The sequence below is a fragment of the Papio anubis genome, unplaced genomic scaffold, assembly GCF_008728515.1.
Source record: "Papio anubis isolate 15944 unplaced genomic scaffold, Panubis1.0 scaffold987, whole genome shotgun sequence".
NCBI classification, from domain to species: Eukaryota; Metazoa; Chordata; class Mammalia; order Primates; family Cercopithecidae; genus Papio; species Papio anubis.
The window spans coordinates 1-21,530 of NW_022170128.1; the positions used below are offsets into that span (position 1 = coordinate 1).

Genomic DNA, 21,530 nt, shown 5'->3' on the forward strand with positions numbered 1-21,530 from the left:
TCAATCGTGTATCCAATGACATATCTTCTGTGGATATGTAAGGTGGCATTGTCTCTTCTGGACCAGCCTTTATGTATTCTGCAGCTCTTGCTCAAGGAATTAACGGGTAACCCATGCCTACAAACCTTGGTTTTCTCTGTCCTTTGACTTTTTATTTGTTATTATGTTTTGAGACAGAATCTAGCTCTGTCACCCAGGCCAGAGTGCAGTGGCGCAATCTCGGCTCACTGCAACCTTCTCCCAGGTTCAAGCGATTCTTCTGCCTCAGCCTCCCAAGTAGCTGGGATTACAGGCACCAGCCACCACACATGGCTAATTTTTGTAGTTTTAGTAGAGACGGTGTTTCACCATGTTGGCCAGGGCTGCTGTTAAACGCATGACCTCAGGTGATCCACCTGCCCCAGCCTTCCAAAGTGTTGGCATTACAGGCATGAGCCACCGCACCCAGTCAGACCTCTGTTCTTTTATTTTTTATTTATTTATTTATTTTTGAAACGGAGTCTCACTCTGTCGCCCAGGCTGGAGTGCAGTGGCACAATCTCGGCTCACTGCAACCTCCACCTCCTGGGTTCAAGTGATTCTCCTGCCTCAGCCTCCCGAGTAGCTGGGACTACAGGTGCCCACCACCACGCCCGGCTAACGTTTTATATTTTTAGTAGAGATGAGGTTTCTCCGTGTTGCCCAGGATGGTCTCGATCTCCTGACCTCATGATCCATCTGCCCCGGCCTCCCAAAGTGCTGGGATGACAGAGGTGAGCCACCGTGCCTGGCCAGATCTCTGTCCTTTTAAGCCAGCATCTCCTTAGGACGAAAGTGCTGGCTTCATGCTGTAAGTCTCTAGCTGTTTTTAGAGTTGCCTCGCAGGGCGCGGTGGCTCACGCCTGTCATCCCAGCACTTTGGGAGGCCGAGGCAGGTGGATCATGAGGTCAGGAGATGCAGACCATCCTGTTGAATATGATGAAACCCCATCTCCACTAAAAAAGCAAAAAATTAGCCGGGGGTGGTGGTGGGCACCTGTCATCCCAGCTACTCAGGAAGCTGAGGCAGGAGAATCGCTTGAACCCTGAGGTGAAGGTTGCAGTGAGCCGAGATCGCGGCACTGCCCTCCAGCCTGGGCAACAGAGAGAGACTCCGTCTCAAAAACAACAATAAATTAAAAAATGAAATAAGAGTTGCCTCACAGTGAACTTCTTGCATCTCTCTGTGTCTAGGAGAAGGACTACAGATTCAGATCATCTACTTTAATCTAGAAACGGTGCAGGTGACATGGAATGCCAGCCACTACCCCAGAAGTAACCTGAGTTTCCACTACAAGTAAGTGGGCCCCACCCTGGAAGGCAAACCCCACAGCTCAGGGGTCAAAATAGCTCTCTTTTGAGCCGTCAGCGATTGGGAACGCCAGAGAACGAAAGTGTGAAGCGTCACACTCGGCAAGCCAGAATGTTTGTTCTGTGAAACCATCAGCCCTCACCACAACCGCAAGCTCATCACCCCAAACCTTCTTGCCAAGGCATGGCTGACTCAGGCTCAAAATCACCTACCTTCTTTTTGTTTGTTTGTTTGTTTTTGAGTCGGAGTCTCGCTCTGTCGCCCAGGCTGGAGTGCCGTGGCGTGATCTCGGCTCACTGCAACCTCCACTTCCCGGGTTCAACTGATCCTCCTGCCTCAGCCTCCCGAGCAGCTGGGAGGACAGGCACCTGCCACCACGCCCGGCTAATTTTCGTATTTTTAGTCGTGTTGGCCAGGCTGGTTTCAAACTCCTGACCTCATGGGATCCGCCTGCCTCGGCCTCCCAAAGTGCTGGGATGACACGCGTGAGTCACGGCATCCGGCCTGAAAATCACCTAGATTATTCACGGGAGATGAAGAAAGAGATTTGTTCACCCAGGGCTGTGGGTGAAACTTGAAATCTTGTCTGCTAGGTAGCCGGGGAAGGAAAGATTCACTCTCTGAAACATGTCACAGCGTTACCCGGGGCTGCCTCCAACCTTGTGTCTGCCTGATGTGACTATATTTTTAGTTTTACCTTGGCTTAGTTGGACACCCAGAAGCGTGCGTGTCAGTGCTGGAGGAAGGGTTTTTGCAATACATTTAGTCATGGGTGGTTGATTCTTCAGTTTGATAGCAAAACAGATAAACGGGAAAGTGTACAGAACAGGGAAATTTTAAAATGAAGTCACTCGGAAAGTGAGACTCACCGCGGGGAGGCCGAGGTGGGCGGATCACCTGAGGTCAGGAGTTCAAGACCAGCCTGGCCAATATGAGGAAATGCCATCTCTACTGAAAAATACGAAAATTAACTGGGCGTGGTGGCAGGTGCCAGTAATCCAGCAACTTGAGAGGCTGAGACGGGGAGAATCGCTTGAACCCGGGAGGCAGAGGTTGCGGTGAGCCGAGATCACGCTACTGCACTCCAGCCTTGGTGACAGAGGGAGACTCCGTCTCAAAAAAAAAAAAAAAAAAAAAAGGAAATAATTCCTGAGCCAAGAATTCCCCGGACATTGTTGACGAGGAATAAGCCACTTGGTCTCTCTCTGGGTGACAATTTTTTTTTCCCCTGTGCAGAAAAACCAGAGTGATATGTGATCTTGGCACATTCTTTTATTTTTTTGAGACGGAGTCTGGCTCTGTCGCCCAGGCTGGAGTGCAATGGCGTGATCTCGGCTCACTGCAACCTCCACCTCCCGGGTTCAAGCGATTCTCCTGCCTCAGCCTCCCGAGTAGCTGGGACTACAGGCACCTGCCACCACGCCCGGCTACTTTGTTTGTATTCTTAGAGACGGGGTTTCCCTCATGTTGGCCAGGCTGGTCGTGAACTCCTGACCTCGTGATCTGCCCGCCTCGGCCTCTCAAAGTGCTGGGATGACAGGTCTGAGCCACCGTGCCCGGCCATTCTTTTACCGCAAAGACCCTCCTGAAAGCAGGGGTCTCCTAAGGTGCCATAACAAACTACCATATGCTAAGCAGTTAAGATCAACAACTCTCCTCCCTTCACAGGCCCTAGGGGAGGCTCCTTCCTGCCTCTCCCAGCTCCTGGGGGCTCCAGGCGTCCCTGGGCTTGTGGCCGCATCACTCCAGTCTCTGCCTCCGTCTCCACGTGGCCTCCTCCTCTGGGTCTGTGTCTCCTCCTCTGTCTCTTAGAAGGACACCTGTCATTGCCTTTAAGACCCCCCTCATCCAGGAGGATCTCCTCTCACACTCCTTCACTTAATAGCATCTGCAAAGACCCTATTGCTGAATAAGGCCTTATTCCAGGTCTGGGCGTTAGGACACGGGCAGATCTTTCTGGGGCTATAGTTTAATTCACTACAGCTGTATCTAGTTCCCTCTGGAGGCTCTAGGGGAGGCTCCTTCCTGCCTCTTCCAGTTCCTGGGGGCTTCAGGCGTCCCTGGGCTTGTGGCCCCATCACTCCAGTCTCTGCCTCTGTGTCCACATGGCCTCCTCCTCTGTGTCTGTATATCCTCTTCTGTCTCTTAGAAGAATATTTTTCACTGTATTTCTTTGCTATCTCATAAAAATATTCTAATTGGATTGAGAGCTCACATTAATCCAGGAGGAGTGCATTGGCGTGATCTTAGCTCACTGCAACCTCCACCTCCCAGGTTCAAGTGATTCTCCTGTCTCAGCCTTCTGAGTAGCTGGGACTACAGACACCTGCCACCACGCCCGGCAAATTTTTGTGTTTTTATTTTTAGTAGAGACAGGGTTTCACCATGTTGACCGGGCTGGTCTTGAACTCCTGACCTCAGACGATCCACCTGTCTCAGCCTCCCACAGTGCTGGAATCACAGGTGTGAGCCACCATGTCCAGCCTCCTCTTATAAAAATATTCTAATTGGATTGAGGGCTCACATTAATCCAGGAGGATTTTATTTCAGTGTGCTTATCTAATCACGTCTCCAAAAACCCTATTTGCAGCTAAGATCCCATTCAAAGCTTCTGGGAGTTGGGACGTGGGCATGGCTTATGGACGGCCACAATTCAACACACTACAGAAACCATGCAAGGGTTTTTTGTTGTTTGTTTGTTTTTTGAGACAGTTTCTCTCTTGTTGTCCAGGCTGGAGTGCAGTGGCATGATCTCGGCTCACTGCAACCTCCGCCCCCAGGTTCAAGCGATTCTCCTGCCTCCGCCTCCCAAGTAGCCGGGACTACAGGCACCTGCCACCACGCCCGGCTAATTTTTCTATTTTTAGTAGAGACGGGGTTTCTCCATGTTGGTCAGGCTGGTCTCGAACTCTGCACCTGCACCTGGTGACACAAGGGGTTTAAATATTTATGAGAGAGCAAGTTTTTCTGTTTGGACAGGTGTTGTTGTAGTTAGCTGTAAAGAAGGGTCATTGAAGTTAGTGAGGAGGGAACCTGGCCGGAGGCCACAGTGAGAATGGAGCATGAAGGAACGGCCATTAGATTTATTAAATGCTGTTTTAAGAAATGTCCAGGCTGGGCGTCATGGCTCACGCCTGTAATCCCAGCATTTTGAGAGGCTGAGGCAGGAGGAGAACCTGAGGTCAGGAGTTGGAGACCAGCCTGGTCAACATGGCGAAACCCCGTCTCTACTAAAAACACAAAAATTAGCTGGGCTTGGTGGTGGGTGCCTGTAATCCCAGCTACTCAGGAGGCTGAGGCAGGAGAATCGCTTGAACCCGGGAGGGTAGAGAGATTGCAGTGAGCCGAGATCGCTGCCTGGCCACACTCCAGCCTCAAGGACAGAGCAAGACACCGTCCAAAAGGGGAAAAAGTGGCACGCCAGCTATTAGGGCCTACATCTGTAATCCCAGCACTTTGGGATGCCAGGTGGATCACCTGGGAGGCCAAGAGTCTCGAGATCAGCCTGGGCAAATATGGTGAAACCCTGTCTCTACTAAAAATACAAAAATTAGCCGGGCGCAGTGGCAGGCACCTGTAATCCCAGCTACCTGGTGGAGGCTGAGACAGGAGAATCTCTTTGAACCTGAGGAGGTGGGAGGCTGCAGTGAGGCTGAGATTGCCCCACTGCACTCCAGCCTGGGCGACAGGGTGAGGGCCTAACTCAAAAAAAAAAGCCTGGCGGGCATGGTAGCCTCACACCTCTAATCCCAGCACTTTGGGAGGCCAAGGTGTGTGGATCACTGAGGCCGAGTCTGAGACCAGCCTGGCTACATGGAAAACACTGTCCCAGTGAAACTACTAAAATTACCTGGGCATGGTAGCAGGCGCCTGTAGATCCCAGCTACCTGAGGAGGCTGAGATACAGGAGAATTGCTTGAACCCAGGAGGCGGAGGTTGCGGTGCATTGAGATTGCACTCATTGCACTCCAGCCTGGGCGCAGTTTATTGCTGACCCCATCTCTAAATAAATAAAATGAATAAATAAAGCACGGCCGCTAAAACGGTCAGTCGTCCCAGATTCAATCCAGATGAGGCCTATGACCAGTGCACCGTCTACATTCTCCAGGAAGGTCACACCTCGGGGTGCCTCCTAGACGCAGAGCAGCAAGACGATATTCTCTATTTCTCCATCAGGAACGGGACGCACCCCGTTTTCACCGCCAGTCGCTGGATCTTTTATTACCGTAAGTACTGTGTGCTGTACTCACTCATGCTTCCGGTACTTCCTTTCACCTTATTACCCCAAGGACTGGAAACTGCTCCTGCTAATCACTGGATCCGGGGATTACCGTTAACTTTTGAAAGCGAGTTCAGCACACTTTCAGTACTTCCCTTTCCAGCTTTTATTACCGTAAGTACTGGCGCTTCCGTGCAAATCGCCGGATTCATGATTACCGTGAAGCTACTGAAAACTGATTTCTCCACCATGCTTTCAGTACTTCCTTTCCAGCTTTCTATTACTATGGCACTGAAATCGTGCAAATCGCCGATTCAGATTATCAGAAGCATAAAAAGAAAGTTCACTCCATGCTTTCTTGTGCAATTTTCCAGCTTGTTACCATAAGTACTGAAAAGCCTAAGTGCAAATCGCAGGATTCAAGGATTACCGTAGCCATTGGAAGTGCCGAGGTTATCTACGCTTTCAGTATCTCTTTCCAGCCATTACCATAAGTACTGAAAAGCTCCTGCAAATCGCCGGATTCATGATTACCGTAGCTATTTAGTACAAGCTCACCATGCTTTCTAGCATTTCCAGTTTTATTACCGTAAGTAATGAAAGCTCCCTGCAAATCGCTGATTCATGACACCGTAGCCATTGAAAAGCAAGCTACTACGTTTCTTCTTGTGTTACTCTTCAGCTTATTACCATGGATACTGGAAAACCGTGCAACCGCCGGATCTTTATTGATTACCGGGAAGCCATTGAAAAGCAAGCCTACCACGCTTTCAGTACGCCTTCAGCTTATTACTACCGTGGGCAATGAAAGTGTTCCTGCCATTGGCGGACTAATGATTACCGTAACAATTGAAAAGCAAGCTCAGCACCCTTTTCAGTACTTTAAACTCACGCAAATCGCCGGATCCATGATTACCGTAGCTATTGAAAAGCAAACTCACCACGCTTTTCAGTACGCCCTTCAGCTTATTACCATAAGTAATGAAAGGCAAGTTCATGCCAGTCACAAGTTCACGCGGGATCCATGATTACCGTAACAATTGAAAAGCCAGCTCAGCCCACTTTTCAGTACTTCCTTCAGCTGATTACCCTAAGTACTGAAAAGCCATCTCATGACAGTCGCTGGATCAATGATTACCGTAACTACTGAAAAGCAAGCTCAGCATACTTTTCAGTACTTCCTTCAGCTGATTACCGTAAGTACTGAAAAGCTCATGAAAATCGCCGGATCCATGATTACTGTAGCCATTGAAAAGCAAGCTTACCACGCTTTTCAGTACTTCCTTCAGCTGATTACCCTAAGTACTGAAAAGCAATCTCATGATAGTCGCTGGATCAATGATTACCGTAACGATTGAAAAGCACGGCCAGCCTACTTTTTAGTACTTCCTTCAGCTGATTACCATAAGTACTGACAAGCGAGCTCAGACAAGTCACTGGATTAGTGATTACTGTAGCTATTGAAAAGCAAGCTCACCACGCTTTTCAGTACTTCCCTCAGCTTATTACCATAAATACTTAAAAGCAAGCTCATGCCAGTCGCGGGATCAATGATTACCGTAACTACTGAAAAGCAAGCCCAGCACACTTTTCAGGACTCTTTCAGCTCGTCACCTTCCGTTAGTTTCAGTAAATTCTGAAAAGCAACCTCATGGACCATTGGCCACTGGAGCCCAGTGCCCAGTTCTTGACTCCAAGTGAGGAGAAACCGGCCTTCTAGAAAGTTCCCTCTTACATACACACTGGTCGTACGTCCTCTTGGCACCATTAACGTGACGGGCGAAACGAACAAAGCCGCAATTTCAGATTTATAGACCACGAGTTCAGACCGCCTGGTGAACCCCATTGCCCCATTGCGCTGGCGATAACATCAACCGAGATGAGTATTGAGATCCGCCATGACTTACACCCGCTTCCGCCGCATTTGGCACCATTGGCCGGAAAAATAAGGCCGCGCTTCACGCCTTTCATCCCAGCACTTCTGGGAGGCCGAGAGAGGAGGATCACCTGAGGGTGAGAGTCGGAGACCAGCCCACTAACATGGAAAAGTCCTGGCCTCTACTGTAACATACAAAATGAGCTGGGCGTGGTGGCGGTACCGCCATCCCAGCCACTCAGGAGGCTGAGGCAGGAAAGAATTGCTTGAACTCCGAGGTGGAGGCTGGTGAGTGAGCTGGGAGATCGCATCCACTGCACCCTGTAGCCTGGGGCAAATAAGAGGGAAATCCCCATCTCAAATAAATAAATAAAATAAAATAAGTGGAATTAATTAGAGGATGCTGCCCTCTGCGCCCCAGCCTAAGGCCACACACACACACACAGACATACACATGCTGCATTACCACACACACACAGACACACACATACAGACACATACACAGACACACACACAGACACACAGACACACAGATACACACACACACACACACACACACACACAGATAAACACACACAGACACACACACACACAGAGACACACACACACACAGACATTACAGATTACACACACATAGAGATACCACAGGAGATACACAGACACACACACACAGATACAGACACACACACACAGACATTACGACACACACACACAGACACACACACACATTGTATTGATACACACACACACAGATATTATGACATTAATACAGACACAGACACACAGACACAGACACACAGACAGCACACACACAGACACACACACACACGCAAATAGAGGAGCAGGAAATACTCTCTCACCATCATCCCACTCACCAGATGTTTTATCTTTTTTTTGAGGGAGGGTCTTGCTCTGTGGCCCAGGCTGGAGTGCAGTGATGCAATCACAGCTCACTGCAGCCTCCACCTCCTGGGCCTCCGGGCTGCATCCTCCCGCCCCCAGCCCCCAGGAGTAGCCTGATAGACCACAGATACACGCCACCATGCCTGGCAACGCTCCATGTTTTGTAGACCTGGGGTCTCAGCATATTGTCCAGGCTGGATTCCTGAACTTCTGGGCTCAATAGATCCTCCTGCCTCGGCCTCCCAAATTTCTGGGATGACAGGCACGAGCCACTGCACCTGGCAGGTTTCCTTATGTGCGTTGAGAACTGGCTGTAAGGAAACCCTCTTTCCAAAATGTTTCTTCTTTACCCTAGAATTCTGTAAGGCTGTGGCTGTTTTTTCCTTTTTTATTTTTCAGAGGTAGGGGAAACGGATCTGTTTCAGAATCCCGTGAGAACGGCGAACTCTTTATTCGTGAAATTACTGGTAGATACTGGGTGCGTTTCCTGGACTATAATAGGTCACCACAAACGGGAGGTTTAAAACAACAGAAACTTATTCTCTCCCAGTGACCTGGACGTGTCTGAGAGCCCCATTCCCTCCGGAGGCTCTAGGGGAGGCTCCTTCCTGCCTCTCCCAGCTCCTGGGGGCTCCAGGCGTCCCTGGGCTTGTGGCCGCATCACTCCAGTCTCTGCCTCCGTCTCCATGTGGCCTCCTCCTCTGTGTCTGCGTCTCCTCTTCTGTCTCTTACAAGGACACCTGTCATTGCATTTAGAGCTCAGCTAATCCAGGGTGATCTCATCTCAAGATCTTTAACTAATTACATCTGCAAAGACCCTATTTCCAAATAAAGTCCCATTCACAGATTATGGAGAACAGGACACAAACATGTATTTTAGGGATCAACGTTCAATGCATGACAGTTGTATCCAGTCCCTTCTGAAAGCTCTAGGGGAGGCTCCTTCCTGCCTCTCCCAGCTCCTGGGGGCTCCCGGCATCCCTGGGCTTGTGGCCGCATCACTCCAGTCTCTGCCTCCGTCTCCACGTGGCCTTCTCCTCTGTGTCTCTGTCTCCTCTGTCTCTGAGAAGGACATCTATGGTTGCATTTAGAATGCTTCCTTCTCCGGTATGACCTCATCTTAACTAACTAAATGCACCTATAAGGATGCCCTCCCGCCCACTTTGTTCTGAGATGGAGCCTCGCTCTGTTGCCAGGCTGGAGTGCAGTGGCACGATCTCGGCTCAATGCAACCTCCACCTCCCGGGTTCCAGCAATTCTTCTGCCTCAGCCTACCGAGTAGCTGGGACTACAGGCGTGTGCCACCATGCCCGGCTAATTTTTGTATTTTTTAAGTACAGACTGGGTTTCACCCTATTGGCCAGGCTGGTCTCGAACTGCTGACCTTGTGATCCACCTGCCTTGGCCTCCCAAACTGCTGAGATTACAGGCGTGAGCCACTGTGTCCAGCCAGATGAATTTTTTTTTTTTTTTTTGGATAGAGTTTTGCTCCTGTGCCCCAGGCTGGGTGCAATAGCATGATCTCGGCTCACGGCAACCTCTGCCTCCGGGGTTAAAGCGATTCTCCTGCCTCAGCCTCCCGAGGAGCTGGAATTACAGGCACATGACACCACCACGGTCGGCTAGTTTTGTATTTTTAGCAGAGACAGGGTTTCTCCATGTGGGTCAATCTGGTCTCGAACTCCTGACCTCAGGTGATCCGCCCGCCTCGGCCTCCCAAAGGATCCTATTTTTAAATACAGTCCCATTCTGACTTTCTGGGGAGTTGGGATTTTAACATGTATTTTTGTGGGGGACATAATTTAGCCTGTAAGAGACACACAGGACATTTTCCACAGAATTTTAGGCAGGTCCTTCGCAAACCTAACAGGTTCTCGGAGCTCTGGTGGAAGCTTCTCCTATAAAAGTAATGAAGACGGGCGAACCCCAAGCCCCATAAGGTATTAAGGGAAGGGAGGGGTACACGCTAGAGAAAGGGGATGAAGTAAGCCTGTCACAGTCATCTCAGAGAGGAGGGATGTCACTGTGTCTGTAACATGAAGCTTCTGTTATTTCTTCTTCTCAGTGAAGCCCAGGTCCCCGAAGCAGGTGAGCTTTTCGTGGCATCAGGACGCGGTGACGGTGACGTGTTCTGACCTGTCCTACAGGGGTCTCCTCTATGAGGTTCAGTACCGGAGCCCCTTCGACACAGAGTGGCAGGTGAGCCGGGCGGCCGTGACTCAGGGCGATGGTGGCTGGGCGTCCCCCAGGTGTGGGCTGTGGGATTTGCTGTTCAATCAGACTCCCGGGTCCCCTTTGTCTACACCTGCCTGAATTCCACTGTGCTGTTTCTTCCTGAGAGAGCTCTAGTCCAGCTCGCATTTCTCTCTGTGTCTCTGAGGGGTCTCCAGAGAAAGAGAACCAATAATATGTCTGTCTGTCTATGTATCTATGTATCTATCTATCCATTTCTATATCATTCTTTCTGTCTTTCAACCTATTATCTATCTATCTAATTCTACTTTATCTGTCTCTATCTCTTTCAGTCAATCTATCTATCTATCTCATTCTATTTTACCTCTATCTCTGTCTTTCAGTCTATCATCTATATTAGCTCGACGGATCTTTTCTAACGATATTCATCTGTTCCATCGACGACGACGACGACGACGACGACGATTATCGACGACTATCGACGACGACGATCATCTGTCTTATCTTATCGGCGGATCGGTATATCTATTCCGTCTATTCGACTTATATCATTCTCTCTTTCAATTTATCTATCTATCCATATCATTCTATTATATCTCTATCTCTTTCTAATCGCATTATCTGTGATCGGCATATATGTATCTATCTACTCTATCTTATCTTTATTTTTCTGTTCCTTTATCTCGACGACGACGACGATCTATCTATCTATCTATCTATCTATCTATCTGTCTAATAATTCTATTTTACCTCTATCTCTATCTTTCGATCTATTATCTATCTATCTATCTATCTGTCTATCTATATCATTCTATTTTATCTCTCTCTAGCTCTTTCAATCTGCTATCTATCTCATTCTATTTTATCTGTCTTTCTCTTTCAGTCTATCATCTATCTATCTATCTGTATCATTTTATTTTGTCTCTCTCTGTCTTTCAATCTATCATCTATTTTATCAATTAACTCTCTTTGTTCTATCTCTCTATTGCTCTATCCATATCTATTTTATGTACCAACTCTCTTTTATCTATCTATGTACCATCAATCATCTATGTATATCATCCCTATCTCTGTCTAGCTCATCTATCTATCATCTCTATCTACCTACCTATTATCTCTCTCTATTCTACCATCTACTATCCTATCTATGTATTTATCTATCTACGTATGTATCTATATATCTATCATCTATCTGTATCTATTTATGTATCATCTATCTGTCTACTTCTCTCTATCTTCTGTCTATGTATTATCTATCTATCATCTATCTATCTATCTATCTATCTATCTATCATCTATTTATCTCTCTATCATCTATCTATCATCTATCTATGTATCATCTATCAAGTCTATCATCTCTTTGTTTTATCTTTTTATCTATCATTTATCTACCTCTAGTCCTACCTCTATCTCTACATATCTGTCTCTCTACACACACACACAGACATACACAGACACACACACACACACACACACACACAAACACAGGCACACAGACACACACACAGACACACACAGAAACACAGACACGCACACACACAGACACACAGACATGCACACAAAGACAGACACAGGCACACACACAGACACGCACAGAAACACAGACACGCACACACATAGACACGCACAGAAACACAGACACGCACACACACAGACACACACAGAGACATGCACACAAAGACACAGGCACACACACAGAGACATGCACACAAAGACAGACACACACAGACACACACACACACACACACAGACACACACACAGACACACGCACACACACACACACACACACAGACACACACACAGACACACACACACACAGACACACAGACACACAGACGCACAGACGCACACAGAGTCATGTGGTGCCTAAGGACCTTTTTGTCATCAGCAGACAGCATGTGTCACGGTAGTCCCCTGTGATTATCACACGGCTGTCCTATGCAGGTGTCCCAATTAGTTTCTTCTATACCCTATTTTTCCTGTAGCTTTTCTATGTTTAGATATGTTTAGATACACAAAAACTTGCGTTAGGTTTGCCTGCACTATTCAGTACAATAACGTGCTGTACAGGTGCGTAGCCCAGGAACAATTTGCTATACAGCCTAGGTGTGCAATGGGCTAGACCAGCGAGGTGTGTCTCAATAAACTCTACAATATTCTCACAATGGAGAAGTCACCTCACAAAGTATCTCTCAGAACATGTCCCATTGTTAAGCAATGCATGACTGTATATCTACATATATGTGTGTATACACACACACATATATACACACACACATATATACATAGCTTATATACATACACATATACACACATATGGGCATACACAGCTTATATAGACACATAACACACATATATATACACACTTTATATACACAGGTTATATACACATATTTATACCCATGTATATATACACCTTACATACACCATATATACACACATATATAAACAGCTTATATACATATATACACACACACGTATATACACACTTTATATACACAGCTTATATATGGCATATATATATACACACATATATACACATATAGATACACAGCTTATATATACACATATATATATATATATATATATGCTTTATATATATACATATATATGTATATAATGGATATTACACAGCTTCTATATATATAATTACATACACTCTGTGACTAGCCAGGAGGTTTGTAAATACACCAATCGGGTGGCTCCATAAAAATGCACCAACTCAGCACTCTGTGGCTAGCTAGAGGTCTTGTAAAATGCACCAACTCACTACTTCATGCAAAATGCACCAACTGGTGCCCCGTACAATAGAGGTTTGTAAAATGCACCAACCAGCTCCATAAAAATGCACCAATCCAGCCTGTGGCCAGCTAGAAATTCCATAAAATGCCAACTCAGTGAGCCTATAAAAATGCACCACCAGCACCCCGCGAGCTAGCCAGAGGCTCTGTAAAATGCACCCAATCAGTGCCCCTATAAAAGGGACCAACTCAGCACCTGTGGCTTAGCTAGAGGTTTGTAAAATGCACGGTGAATCAGTACCCATAAAAATGCACTCAACTGTGCGCCTCCTGCAGCTTAGTTAGAGGTTTGTAAAATGCGCTTAACTAGTGTGCCATAAAATGCACCAATCAGCCTGTGGCTAGTTAGAGGTTTTGTAAATGCCAATCACTGCCTGCAAAAACGCACTAACTGTGCGCCTGCTTACTCAGCTGAGGCTCTGCAGTAAAATGCACCAATCAGGCCCATAAAAGGGACCAATCAGCACCTGTATTAGCCAGATAGTTTGCAAATGCACCGAACTGAAGGCCCATAAAACGCACTAACCAGTGCCTGCAGCCAGTTAGAGGTTTGTAAAATTGCCTAATCAGTGGCCCAGAAAACGCGCACTACAATCAGCACTCCGCAGCCAGCTGTGATGGGGCCTGAATTTGACCGTCTCAGCAGGATATGGGCGGGATAAATAAGGAATTAAAAACTGGCGCCCTAGCCAGCAGCAGTGAACTCCATCTGGGTCCCCTTCCCACACTGTGGAAGACGGTTCTTCGGTCTTCACGAGAATCTTCGGTCTTCACGACAAATTTTCAGTCTTCACGAGCAAACTGTCGCCTTCATAATAACTTTGCTGCCTAATTGGTTTCGGTCCGGCTACCTTTTATGAGCTGTGAACCCCACTGAGAAGATTCACGCCAGCATTCTTTTTTTTGAGACGGAGTTTCGCTCTTGTCGCCCAGGCTGGAGTGCAGTGGCACGAGCTCGGCTCACTGCAACCTCCGCCTCCCGGGTTCAAGCCATTCTGGTGCCTCAGCCTCCCGAGTAGTTGGGATTACAGGCATCCACCACCACGCCCGGCTAATTTTTGTATTTTTAGTAGAGACGGGGTTTCTCCATGTTGGTCAGGCTGGTCTCGAACTGGCGACCTCAGCTGATCCGCCCACCTCGGCCTCCCAAAGTGCTGGGATGACAGGCGTGAGCCACCGCGCCCGGCCTTGCAGCTTCATTCTTGAAGTCAGCGAGAGCATGAACCCACCGGAAAGAAAACTCCAGACTCACAGGTTACATCAGTAATCATTGTGTGTGTGTGTGTGTGTGTGTGTGTTTCTCCAGTCCAGACAGGCAAATAGCTGCAATGTCACCATAGAAGACTTGGATGCCGAGAAGTGCTATGCTTTCCGGGCCCGGGTGAAGGCCATGGAGGATGCGTATGGGCCGGACACGTACCCGAGCGACTGGTCAGAGGTGACGTGCTGGCAGAGAGGCGAGACTCGGGGTAATGTTTGTTACGCGGCAGGGCCCCATAACCTTGTCACACTGTCCTGCCTTCTTGGGAGGTGGGAGGGAGGGTGTTTGTGAGCAGAGCATGTGTCTGAGCAAGCTCAGTCTTCTCTCATCCTCCAGGGCTCCATCTGAAAGCAACAAGCAATTCCGCTCCTTGCTTTGCTCCCTGCCTGCTTTCACTCGGGCCAGTTTTCCTTCTTTTTTTTTTTTTTTTTTTTATTTTTGAGACAGAGTCTCAGTCTGTCGCCCAGGCTGGAGCACAGTGGCTGGATCTCAGCTCACTGCAACCTCTGCCTCCCGGGTTCATGCCGTTCCCCGCCTCAGCCTCCCGGGTAGCTGGGATGACAGGCAGGCACCACCAAGCATGGCTAATTTTTGTATTTTTAGTAGAGTCGGGTTTCCCCATATTGGCCAGGCTGGTCTCAAACTCCTGACCTTGTGATCCGCCCGCCTCGGCCTCCCAAAGTGCTGGGATTAAAGGCGTGAGCCACAGTGCCCAGCCTTCAATGTATCTTTTCAGGGGGCATAATTTCAGGCGTACAGCCACCAACAGCCAAAAGCAAGCTCTCCTATGCTGTAAAGACCCCCAGCAACCACAAGCCTCCAAAGGCTGCATGTGGAACCTGCCCTTACTTCCTGGGAATGGCTGTGGGATGTGTTCTTGTCCAGAGACACAGTGTCTCTTTCCAGGATATATTCCATAGGAATCAAAATTTGTTGACACTAACATTCATTTAAAAAAAAAAAAATTAAGACCTGTCTCTACTAAAAATACAAAAATTAGCCCGGTGTGGTGGCGGATGCCTGTAATCCCAGCTACTCAGGAGGCTGAGGCAGGAGAATCACTGTATTAAAAATACCAGACAGGGCTGGGCCCAGGGGTTCAAGCCTGTGATCCCAGCACTGTGGGAGGCCGAGGCAGGCTTGAGGTTGATCACCTGAGGTCTGGAGTTTGAGACCAGCCTGGCCAACATGGAGAAACCCCGTCTCTACTAAAAAATACAAAAAATTAGCCGGGCGTGGTGGTGGGTGCCTGTAATCCCAGCTACTCGGGAGGCTGAGGCAGGAGAATTGCTTGAATCCGGGAGGTGGAGCTTGCAGTGAGCTAAGATCGCGCCCCTGCACTCCAGCCTGGGTGACAGAGTGAGATTCTGTCTCAAAAAAAAATAAATAAATAAAGTAAGTAAAAGATTTGCTGACACTAATATTTACAAAAAACAAAACCAAAACAACAAATAACAACGAAGAAAAAAAAACGACAAAAAAGGGGGGTGGTTGGGGATGAGATGTACCATCATGTTGAAAACGCACAGCAGCCTTTTCGTTTCGTTTCAGATTCGTGCCCAGAGCCTCGCACACCTCCCAAACCGAAGCTGTCCAAATTTATGTTAGTTTCCAGCCTGGCCATCCTTCTGATGGTGTCTCTTCTCCTTCTTTCTTTACGGAAATTATGGAGGTAAGGAGGACACCTGCCAGGCATGGGTGGAGGATTTTGCTTGCAGAGTATCTGTGAAGTGGGAGAAAAGATTAATAGCCTGACAGAATCATTTCAGAGGGGCCGGGCACGATGGCTCCCACCTGTAATCCCAGCACTTTGGGAGGCCGAGGCGGGCAGATCACAAGGTCACGAGTTTGAGACCAGCCTGGCCAATATGGTGAAATCCTATCTCTACTAAGAATACAAAAATTAGGGGCGGGTGCAGTGGTTCACGCCCATGATCCCAGCACTTTGGGAGGCTGAGGCAGGTGAATCACGAGGTCAAGAGATCGAGACCATCCTGGCCACCGGTGTGGCCAACATGGTGGAACCCCGTCTCTAATAAAAACACAAAAATTAGCCGGGCGTGGTGACGTGCGCCTGTAGTCCCAGCTACTCGGGAGGCTGAGGCAGGAGAATCGCTTGAACCCGGGAGGCGGAAGTTGCGGTGAGCCGAGATTGCGCCATTGCACTCCAGCCTGGGTGACAGAGCAAGACTCCGTCTCAAAAAACAAAACAAAACAAAAAAAAAACAACAAAAAAATTAGTTCGGCTAGGTGCAGTGGCTCACGCCTGTCATCCCAGTACTTTAGGAGGCTGAGGCAGGTGGATCACCTGAGGTCAGGAGTTCGAGACTAGCCTGGCCAACATTCCAAAATCCCCACCTCTACTAAAAATATAAAAATTAGCCGGGTGCACTAGCACACGCCTGTAATCGCAGCTACTCCAGAGGCTGAGGCAGGAGAATCGCTTGCACCCAGGAGGCGGAGGTTGCAGTCAGCTGAGATTGCACCATTATACTCCCGCCTGGGAGACAAGAGTGAAACTCTGTCTGAAAGAAAGAAAACACAAAACGAGCCTGGCATGGTAGCATGTTCTTGTAGTCCCAGCTACTTGGGAGGCCGAGGCGGAAGAATGGCTTGAGCCCAGGAGTTTAAGGCTGCAGTGAACTGTGAGTCTGATATTGTCGTTGCTCAAGCTGTGACTGAATTTTCAGCTTTGGATCCAGTTAGAGATCTAGCCGAAACAATATTCTTTCAGACCCCAGAGAGAGCTTTTCAAAAATGTGGAGGGTGAGTCATTTTCTTATTTATTCATGTGTGTGTTTATTGTGAGACGGAGTCCCGCTCTGTCGCCCAGGCTGGAGTGCAGTGGTGCGATCTCGGCTCACTGCAACCTCCGCCTCCCGGGTTCAAGCCATTCTCCTGTCTCAGCCTCCTGAGTAGCTGGGGAGTTGAGTCATTTTCTTGTTTATTTATTTATGTGTGTATTTATTTTGAGATGGAGTCTCACTGTGTCTCCCAGGCTGGAGTGCAGTGGTGCAATCTCGGCTCACTGCAACCTCTGCCTCCCGGGTTCAAGCCATTCTCCTGCCTCAGCCTCCTGAACAGCTGGGACTAAAGGTGTGCGCCACCACGCCTGGCTAATTTTTGTATTATTAGTAGAGACGGGGTTTCACCGTGTTGGCCAGGCTGGTCTTGAACCCCTGACCTCAGGTGATCCATCCGCCTCGGCCTCCCAAAGTGCTGGGATGACAGGCGGGAGCCACCGTGCCCGGCCAACCTCCTCTTCTTATAAAGACTTCAGCCCTGTTGAAACAGACCCTCCCTAGTGACCTCATTTTACCATCATCACCTTGTTAGAGACCCCCTCCCCCATTTCCAAATATAGTTTCATTGTGAGGTTGAGGATTAGAATTTCAACATAGGAATTTTCAAGAGTGACGGTCTCATTTCAGCCCATCTCATCAACAAGATGCAAATAATCACATATTTAATGCAAATGCGTTGTGTGCACAGGACGTGGCTCACTGTCCATCACACCTTATTCCTGGTGGGAACTTTTATATTTTTAAGACAGAGTCTCGCTCTGTCACCCAGGCTGGAGTGCAATGGTATGGTCTTGACTCACTGCAACCTTCGCCTCCCAGGTGCAAGCGATTCTCCCGCCTCAGCCTCCTGAGGAGCAGGGATTACAGGCGTCCGCCCCCACACTCGGTTAATTTTTGTATTTTTTGTATTTTTTTTTTTTTTTAAGACAGAGTCTCGCTCTGTCACCCAGGCTGGAGTGCAGTGGCGCGATCTCAGCTCACTGCAACCTCCGCCTCCCAGGTTCAAGCGATTCTCCCGCCTCAGGCTCCTGAGTAGCTGGGATTACAGGCGCCCGCCACCTCACCCAGTTAATTTTTGTATTTTTATTTATTTATTTATTTAAAGACAGAGCCTCACTGTGTCGCCCAGGCTGGAGTGCAGTGGCGCGATCTCGGCTCACTGCAACCTCCGCCTCCCGGGTTGACGCCATTCTCCTGCCTCAGCCTCTCGAGTAGCTGGGACTACAGGTGCCCTGGCTAATTGTTTTCTTGTATTTTCACTAGAGACGGGGTTTCACCATGTTGGCCAGGCTGGTCTCGATCTCTTGACCTCAGGTGATCCGCCCGCCTCGGCCTCCCAAAGTGCTGGGATGACAGGCGTGAGCCACCGCGCCCAGCCTCCTGGTGGGAACTTTGTGAGGACCCCAGAGGCAGGGTCCCTGGGGAGGGTGAGGAGACACCTGTATCCACGCGGAAGGCCCTGCCCTGCCGTTCTTGGTGTCTCCCCGGGGTCCATACCCTGCACGTGCTTCTTCTCAGCCCTGCTTGGGGGACGGTGGCTGACCTGACCACATTCTCCGTCTCTATTTCAGAGTGAAGAAGTTTCTCATGCCCAGCGTGCCAGACCCGAAATCCACCTTCCCTGGGCTCTTTGAGATACACCAAGGGAACTTCCAGGTATCCGCCCTCTCCTTGTGTCTTCTCTCCTCCCCACCAAGCAGGTGCACCGTACCCACACTCATATCTCCCTGACCGACCCTTTTAGAGAATGATATTTAGGGCTGGGTGTGGTGACTCACGTCTGTCATCCCAGCACTTTGGGAGGCCGAGGCGGGTGGATCACCTGAGGTCAGGAGTTCGAGACCAGCCTGGCCAACGTGGTAAAACCCCGTCTCTACTAAAAATACAAGAATTAGCCGGGTGTGGTGGTGCCTGCCTGTCATCCCAGCTACTCTGGAGGCTGAGGCAGGAGAATCGCTTGAACCGTGGAGGCAGAGGTTGCGGTGGGCTGAGATTGTGCCACTGCACTCCAGCCTGGGGGACAGAGCCAGACTGTGTCAAGAAAAAAAAAAAAAAAAAAAGGAAGGAAGGGAAGGAGGGAGGGAGGGAGGGAGGAAAGGGGGAGAGAGGAAGGAAGGAAGGAAGAAAGGAAGGAAGGAGAGAAAGAAAGAAAGAAAGAGAGAAAGAAAGAAAGAAAGAGAAAGAAAGAGAAAGAAGGAAGGAAAAGAAGGAGAAGAAGGAAAGAAAGAAAAGAAAAAGAAAGAGAGAAAGAAAAAAAAGAAAGAAAGGAAAGAGGAAATAAAAGGGGTGTGATCTCCGCTCACTGCAACCTCTGCCTCCCGGGGTCAAGCGATTCTCATGCCCCAGCCTCCTGGGTAGCTGGGATTACAGGCACCTGCCACCACACCCGGCTCATTTTTGTATTTTTAGTAGAGACGGGCTTTCACTATGTTGTCCAGGCTGGTCTCAAACTCAAGTCCACCCACCTCGGCCTCCCACAGTGCGGGGATGACAGGCATGAGCCACCGTGCCCGGCCTGTGTGTTGATTTTAATGCTGCTTGGTTGTGTCTGAATTTGAAAGGGAACAGGGTAGAAGGAAGCATGTCCAACTGTGACTTCCCGTGATGTCTCAAACTAGGTTTTAAGATAACTTTGGAATCACCTTGACCGAGTGGAGAGTCCGTCAGCCTGTTGCAGGGCTTAGAATTTTATTTTTGGGGGCCGGGCGTGGTGGCTCATGCCTTTGATCCCAGCACTTTGGGAGGCCGAGGCGGGTGGATCACCTGAGGTTGGGAGTTTGAGACCAGCCTGACCAACACGGAGAAACCCCGTGTCTACTAAAAACACAAAATTAGCCGCGTGCGGTGGTGAACACCTGCAATCCCAGCTACTCAGGAGGCCGAGGCAGGAGAATGGATTAGAACCGGGGAGGCGGAGGTGGCGGTGAGCCGAGATCACGCCATTGCACTCCAGCCTGGGCAACAAGAGTGAAATTCTGTCTCAAAAAAAAAAAACAAAAAAAGAATTTTATTTTTGGTTTAGAAGGGTATCCGTTTCAGAGCCCCCGCATGCCCCCGACAAGAGCTTTGGAGGGGACTCAGACCTCCCAGAGGAGAGAGCTTTTCTGTTCCATTGGGAACGGCGTGGTTTCCGTGGGAGGCTGCCCGGTTCTGGGGACGTCTGCGGTGGGTACCCTGTGGACACTGTCTGTGGTGTGTCTGTTGTGTTTGAGCTATAGAACGTTTCCTCCTGATAGGAGTGGATCACAGACACCCAGAACGTGGCCCACCTCCACAAGATAGCAGGTGCAGAGCCAGAAGGTGGCCCTGAGGAGTCCCTGGTGGTCCAGTTGGCCAAGACGGAAGCCGAGTCACCCAGGACGCTGGACCCACAGACCGAGGACAAACAGGCCTCTGGGGGATCCCTCCGGCTTCCCCACCAGCCGCCCCTGCAAGGCGGTGATGTGGTCACTCTCGGGGGCTTTACCTTTGTGATGAATGACAGCTCGTATGTGGCGTTATGATGGACAGACAACTGTCAAAGCCAACGTCACGATCCACGTTGACGTTTAAAGACCGAGGGGAGTGTCCCGGGGACTCCACACCACCATGGACGGGGATGGTCCCCTCCAGTGATGGTAGAGCTAGGAGCCTCTGAAGACCCAGCCTCACCGCCTAATGAAGATGCTCTTACGCTCAGTTTCCCCCACGTGGGTCTCTCTGTTCAAAGGCTTGATGGCGGATGGGAGCCAATTACTGGAGGAGACGGTCTCCCAGTTCCCTTTTGTGCCTGAACGTTGTGACATAAACCCCGAGGCAGGACGTCCAAAATGCTCTAAGACCATCTTCCGCACTCTGTGAGCCCCCAGTTCCCTCCGTGTTCCATTTCCATAGGACTGGATTCTCTGAGAAATTTTCGTTTGTTTGTTTGGAGACGGAGTCTCACTCTGTCGCCCAGGCTGGAGTGCAGTGGCACGATCTCGGCTCGCTGCAACCTCCACCTCCCGGGTTTAAGCGATTCTCCTGCCTCAGCCTCCCGAGTAGCTGGGATGACAGGCACCTGCCACCACGCCCGGCTAATGTTTGTATTTTTAGTAGAGACGGGGTTTCACCACGTTGGCCAGGCTGGTCTCGAACTCCTGACCTCAGGCGATCCACCCACC

General features: G+C 49.2%; 1 protein-coding gene across 1 annotated transcript; it reads left to right on the forward strand.

Moving 5' to 3' along the window:
- Positions 1-1,190: 1,190 nt before the first annotated feature.
- On the forward strand, positions 1,191-21,202 carry CRLF2 (cytokine receptor like factor 2; the record flags this gene model as incomplete). The annotated part of the gene is made up of 7 exons (XM_031662767.1): positions 1,191-1,315; positions 5,390-5,556; positions 10,394-10,527; positions 14,630-14,792; positions 16,136-16,256; positions 18,960-19,044; positions 20,625-21,202. Coding segments are annotated over 7 exons (1,062 nt in total), but the record flags the coding sequence as incomplete, so codon positions are not given.
- Positions 21,203-21,530: the final 328 nt, after the last annotated feature.